At 42.0% G+C, this 5,578-nt stretch overlaps 1 protein-coding gene across 1 annotated transcript; it reads right to left on the bottom strand.

Moving 5' to 3' along the window:
* Positions 1–1,505: 1,505 nt before the first annotated feature.
* LOC109770929 (cytoplasmic tRNA 2-thiolation protein 1) lies at positions 1,506–4,860 on the bottom strand. Its single transcript, XM_020329645.4, has 10 exons — positions 4,566–4,860; positions 4,184–4,298; positions 3,603–3,745; positions 3,326–3,445; positions 3,137–3,249; positions 2,952–3,044; positions 2,800–2,840; positions 2,489–2,555; positions 2,236–2,347; positions 1,506–1,992 (listed from the first exon to the last, which is right to left on the bottom strand). Exons 1-10 carry the CDS (start codon positions 4,662–4,664, stop codon positions 1,813–1,815), a joined length of 1,083 nt encoding a protein of 360 aa, XP_020185234.1. The 5' UTR covers positions 4,665–4,860; the 3' UTR covers positions 1,506–1,812.
* Positions 4,861–5,578: the final 718 nt, after the last annotated feature.

The raw sequence follows: 5,578 nt of genomic DNA, 5'->3' as shown, positions 1-5,578 counted from the left end.
TATGCAGTCTCCGTCTTGTGTTGCGTATCTTGTGGTTCACACGACCCTCCACGCAAGCGCATACCCTACACACGGTCGGAAAAGAAAAGAATCAAGGGCTTCCAAGCATAATTTTCATCTTATTTATGTCCCATGTCATTTTGAAGCCCGTCCTGCCTATTTCCAACCACGGCCAACTGTGTAGACTAATATACAGCATCATAGTTTTTCTCTTTGAAACGGAGGCAAAAGATTTGAGAAATTTGTTTGTGCTACAACACACCGATATTACAAATGGGCTCCTGGCATGATTTAACCCAACTTTTTGGCGCCCACGGTGATCCAGACTGCCGCTTTGGTTTTGATGTTGTGGAGGAGGACTGTTAGAGAGGTGTACAATGAGTACAATGAGTTCTACGACTTCCTTGACAAATGGATGTCTAAGTTGTAGCCACTCCTTGATCATGCCCTAAAGACTAATTGTGTACCAACACTTGTAGGAAAGGTGGTCAAAGGATTCTTTATCGCGCTTTCATAGGGGATAAGGGCAACAATTTGACCATCCACGTTTGGCCAACCGATCCGCTGTCCAGATCCTTTTTTGTATGGCAGGATAAGCGAAGAATTTAATCCGGAGAGGTGTCCAAGCCTTCTAAACCGTGTGCTCCATGGGGGAACGAATGGTGCTGTGGAATTGGTCTTCCTAGGCGGAAGCCGATGAGTAGGAACCATCGGTAGGGTGCTTCCACACAATGTCGTCTTTGGTGTCCACATTGAGCTGGAAGCTACACAAGGTGGCCCAAAGAGTAACGAATTCGTGAAAGTGGGTGAACGTGAAGTTTGAGGATATCTTGATTTTGAAGATCAAGCATCATCCCTCAGAGCATCTTTAACACTCCAATTTTTCTGCGACGGGGGCCTTGAAAATTAGGGAAGCAATGTTCTTGGGTTTGCGGTCATGCACCCAAAGATCGTCCCCAGGAACATCATAGTGAACTCAATGGTTATCCTCGATGGCCATTCAGGCTGCAAGTTGGAGCGGGCTCTCCACGGCACCATTGTAGCACTGACACTTTACACATGCCATAACAAGCATCTGCAAAAGAGGTATAAGTGATGCCAAAGTGTTCACAAATGCACCCGCGCGAACATATATTCCAAAAAACAGTAAAGATTTTTTTAAATCTGATTTCTTTTGGATGAATACCAACAAGTTTTCTAACATCTAGCAAAATTTCCAAGGTTCGTTTTGAATGCATAAGGCAGATAATGGTCTGCCTTTTTCTTAAAAAGAACATCTTTCCGAATTTCGCCATGAAAAGACATCTGTATTAGTGTGTCAAAAAAACAAAAATGGGTACTCCAAAATACGTCTTTTTTTTTTGCACAGGCCTCCACGGATGTCATTTCAAGTGAAATCTTGCAGCATGTTATAAATTTTGTTGATGCTCATCCACAAAAAAATTCAGATTTTTTTGTTTTTGTTTACTATTATTTAAAATTCTTTTACTGTTCATGCGAGTGTATTTGAGCTGGGGAGCAGATAATTACTAATGGTATTATAACTTGGCCTTCACCTCTTGTACATGCAAATACACATACAGACGACAACAGCTAGCAAGTTCAGCTTTTACTCAAAAAAAAAAAGCTAGCAAGTTCAGCTAGTCCAATTCAACTGTTGATCGATCAGACTTTTATCATGATACAACACCAGCAGCAGCTACTAAAGTTCAGATGCATAGCCCGCACAATTATCCCCGCGACGATGATGCGGGCATACTGCCACACCTAGTCCTGCTTACACCCTGAGTGGCCAGTCCAGCAGACTGATACTCAGAAGTCCAAGTTGCCATGTTTTCCTTGTAGACTCGACCTATTCCTCCTCTCCGCTCGTTTGCCTTGCTGCTCGCCACTGCCATCAGCTCCAGCACCGACTTTAGCGGTTCTCCCTATGCCTAGTTTTGGCAAGCCTCGGTTCAGTCCATCTAGCAGGACACACGCTTTGCATAATTTCTACAGAAGCCAAGATTTTCATCCAATATTGAGTCAGTAAAAGCATTGGAAAAGTTCAAAGGTAGCCAGGACAAATACTTGGATAAAATGTCCAACATGTGAGCTCAAGAAAAAACCTGTCATTCTATAACCAATTGACCAACTTATTTTTAACTGTACTAGCGAAAGAATCATTTATGCGGTTATCTTGAGCCAAGAGACTCTAGAGGGGGCAAGCTTTCACGCTAGATGTAAGCACAATACCTGGCTAGAAATGTAACCGCAGCGTTCACATGTTCCTTGCTCTGGCATTCTTGTTGTTGTGGATATCCGGAAATTTTCGCCAGAGGTTATGATGTCCAGTATAGCCCTAGGCCTGCACCACTCATAAGGTACCGATTCAAGTGACTGAAACAAGACAATGATACATAATGTGTTGAACAAGGAAAATAAACAGAGCTAGCATACACTAACAGATGAAGAAATAATCCTACTTTTGGACAGCAGAAGTCTTTACCTCATCCTTTCCAGATCTTTAATAAATTCACGAGCAAATCCACGATATGCATTTGGTGAATAGATGCCTGAATTGTGATAGATAACCAATAAGCATATTTGATTCCAATAGAAGATGAAAACAGTGTCAACAAAATTCTATAAGTACCCTTCCAAGTATGTCATTGACTATCAAATGTTAGGCACTGATTGTTCGAAGCTTATATTTTGATTATATATTAACCGTCCCTGGTATCTTGAGATAATGGAATGGGGAGCTACTGTTTAACTACAGAGAGAACAAAACTGCATAAGAAATGAAGCAGGAATTACATTCAGTGGAGAAGTAGTCCAGCTTTTTGAAATACGCATACGTTTCATACAGTCAAGGATCAAAATTATTATCAGCGCATGTTATATGGACAAAGCATAATAAGTTAATAAAAAAATTAAAACTGATTAAAAATGTTTCATGTAAAGGATATATAACAATCTCTTTTTCGTAGGTGTATTTGAAAGGCTTGCATCTTGGGATTGGTCCATCTTCACCAGTAGTTATGAAAGTGCATCGACTTAACCTATATAAGATAAAAGCATAATGCCAGCACAAAAATTATAAAAGAGAACAAAGATAAAAAATAGCATACTTTTTTTATTAACCAACATTTACCTTGCAATATCACCACGTAAAATATTCAGCAAGACAGTCTCTGCAATGTCATCTGCATTATGCCCAGTTACAATCTTATCAACCTTCAAGAGAGCAGCACCTCGGTCTAGCGCCTAATAAGAATGGAATTGTTCATAAATTAATGAGCATGCAATTGCCTTGCAGATAAAGGTAGGTAGTAGGAGGTACCTGACGTCGAAAAACACCACAGAAAGTACAATTGTTCTTCAGGCCAATTGCTTTCACAATATCATCCATTGTCCAGTCATAGAGATCCTTATAGGAAACTATTTTCAGTGGTAGGCCATACTGCAGTGGGTGAATTGTACGGTTGAATTAGCAACACAAGAATATGCATTTAAATGGGCTACGTTTCATGAAGTAGATGCCTTCCAAAATTAGAAGAAAGGAAAACACAAAGTAAAAAGTTGCAACAGTTTTGTGTATCGGGTAAAGGGGGAGGAACCTGTAGTTCATTCCTTTTAACAGTTTCTAGGGAGTCGTCTCTATAGCCTGTGATTCCTTCGTCAATAGATAAAAGGAACAAATCGAGACCATATTTATGACGTTTGTTTAACTCTGATAACACATACGCAAGCACGGTTGAATCTGCATAACAGTAAAAAGATTGTTATAAACTGCTACAAGATCAAGATAGATAAGCAAGAATTTCCACAATAAGCTGAAGAACATTTGCAATCATATTTTTTCTTAGGGGGGTATATCATATTTATGAAAGAGCCATATATGATCCATTATTATCATCGCCCATGACTACCAATATTTTAACTTGAATAAATTGATCGTCTTGATTAAAAACCTTTATCTCTGCTGCAACTGCGATAAGGTTGAACAAACATTTTGGTAACACACTCTAATACAAGGCTCTCAAGGAGTCAATGACACCTTGAGTATTGGCCATGCAAGTGATCAACAGGAGCTGGTACTAAGTGTTCATCATTCAATGAGTAGCGGAATATGAAACATATGCATTGCATAAAAATCATCTATTACGTCGTTATTTATACAACACACGTCTGCACATACCTTTTCCACCAGAAGCTCCAATTGCCACACGTTCACCGGCCTTAAACAAATTATTGTCAACAATAGTTTGATGAATCTCGTCCTCGAAGACAATATAGAAGCATTCCCTACATATCTGAAAGCAAATATCAGAGACACCTCTGTAGGCCACAGAAAAAGTGAAAACAGCTCACAGTACTCCTAGACACCTATCATGGTTGGAACTTCACAAGATCAAGCAGCAAAGAGTACTCAAATTTTTAGGTAGATACACAAAAGGGGCATGTTTTGTTCGTACCCGCTTCCTAAAACTACAGTAATCGAGTGAACTCATATGAAGCTACAGCTAAACCATAGGCCCCCGGTTGCTGGAATCCTACAGAGCGAAGCCCGCGAGGCTCACCTGTTCTAGGGTTTTGGGCCGCTTGAGCGCGGCCTTCCGCTCGCCGCAGCGCGTGCAGAGGCGGCTCCCTGCCCTCGTCGGAGCGGCGGCGGACTGCATGGGCGCCTGGATGCGTCTTATCCCCACGCGAGTCCGGTGGAGGGTAGAGACGACGAGGACACCTGCGGGGTAGAGTAGCCGTGCTTCGGCAGGAGGAGGAGCAGAGGCTGCTTTCCGGGACGCCGGCGAAGGGGTTTCGGCGGCGTCACGGCGCTGGGGAGCGGACGAGGAGCAGGCAGTTTGGTGGGTCAAGGCTGGCCCAGATTAGGCGGGTTAGTATTGGGCCGGCCTGGGAAGAGGCGCGGCTCTGTGGGCTGCTACTGCTAGGCTAAAAAAAAAGGAAGGATATATAGAAATATGGTAGGAATAGAAAACCATAGGATCTTCTAAAACAAAGAAAAATCATAGAATTCCCTAAAAAAACATAGAAAGTGAGATGACATGCATCTCAATTCGTACAGGAAAAGAGATGTCATTTGATGCATAGGATATGCATTTCTTCATTCAGTCTAGGTTAATATTTTTCTCTTTTACATGTGAAGGATTGGTTTCTATCCTACATTGTAAGAGGAATCCATTCCTATAAACTAAGGTGCTCCAAATTTTTTTCCTGTGAAAACCCTACCCTATATAATTCATACAAATTTCCTACAAACTAAAGGAGGCCTTTACTGTTCAAAATGCTACCTTCAATAGATTCTTTTTACATATATATAAAACTACCAATCTATTCATCAACTCTCATGTCAGTAAGCCTATCCCCCCCCCCCCCCCCCCCCCGTTCCCCTAGGTATTTTCTAGGGTTCCCCTTATCCTTTGGCGATGCCACCAGAGTTCCACATCTACTGTTTCGGTTTGCTGGATTGGCACGCGAGAGTTTGTCGGAAGGACCCGGGGCCATCTCCGCAAGTGACTTCGGCGCTTTTGGTTGGACTGCATGGCTGGAAAAGAGATCGGAGGCCCGACGGTGGCCA

This window comes from Aegilops tauschii, chromosome 5 (assembly GCF_002575655.3).
Source record: "Aegilops tauschii subsp. strangulata cultivar AL8/78 chromosome 5, Aet v6.0, whole genome shotgun sequence".
In the NCBI taxonomy this organism is placed as follows: domain Eukaryota; kingdom Viridiplantae; phylum Streptophyta; class Magnoliopsida; order Poales; family Poaceae; genus Aegilops; species Aegilops tauschii.
This window is presented reverse-complemented; position numbering and strand designations above follow the sequence as displayed.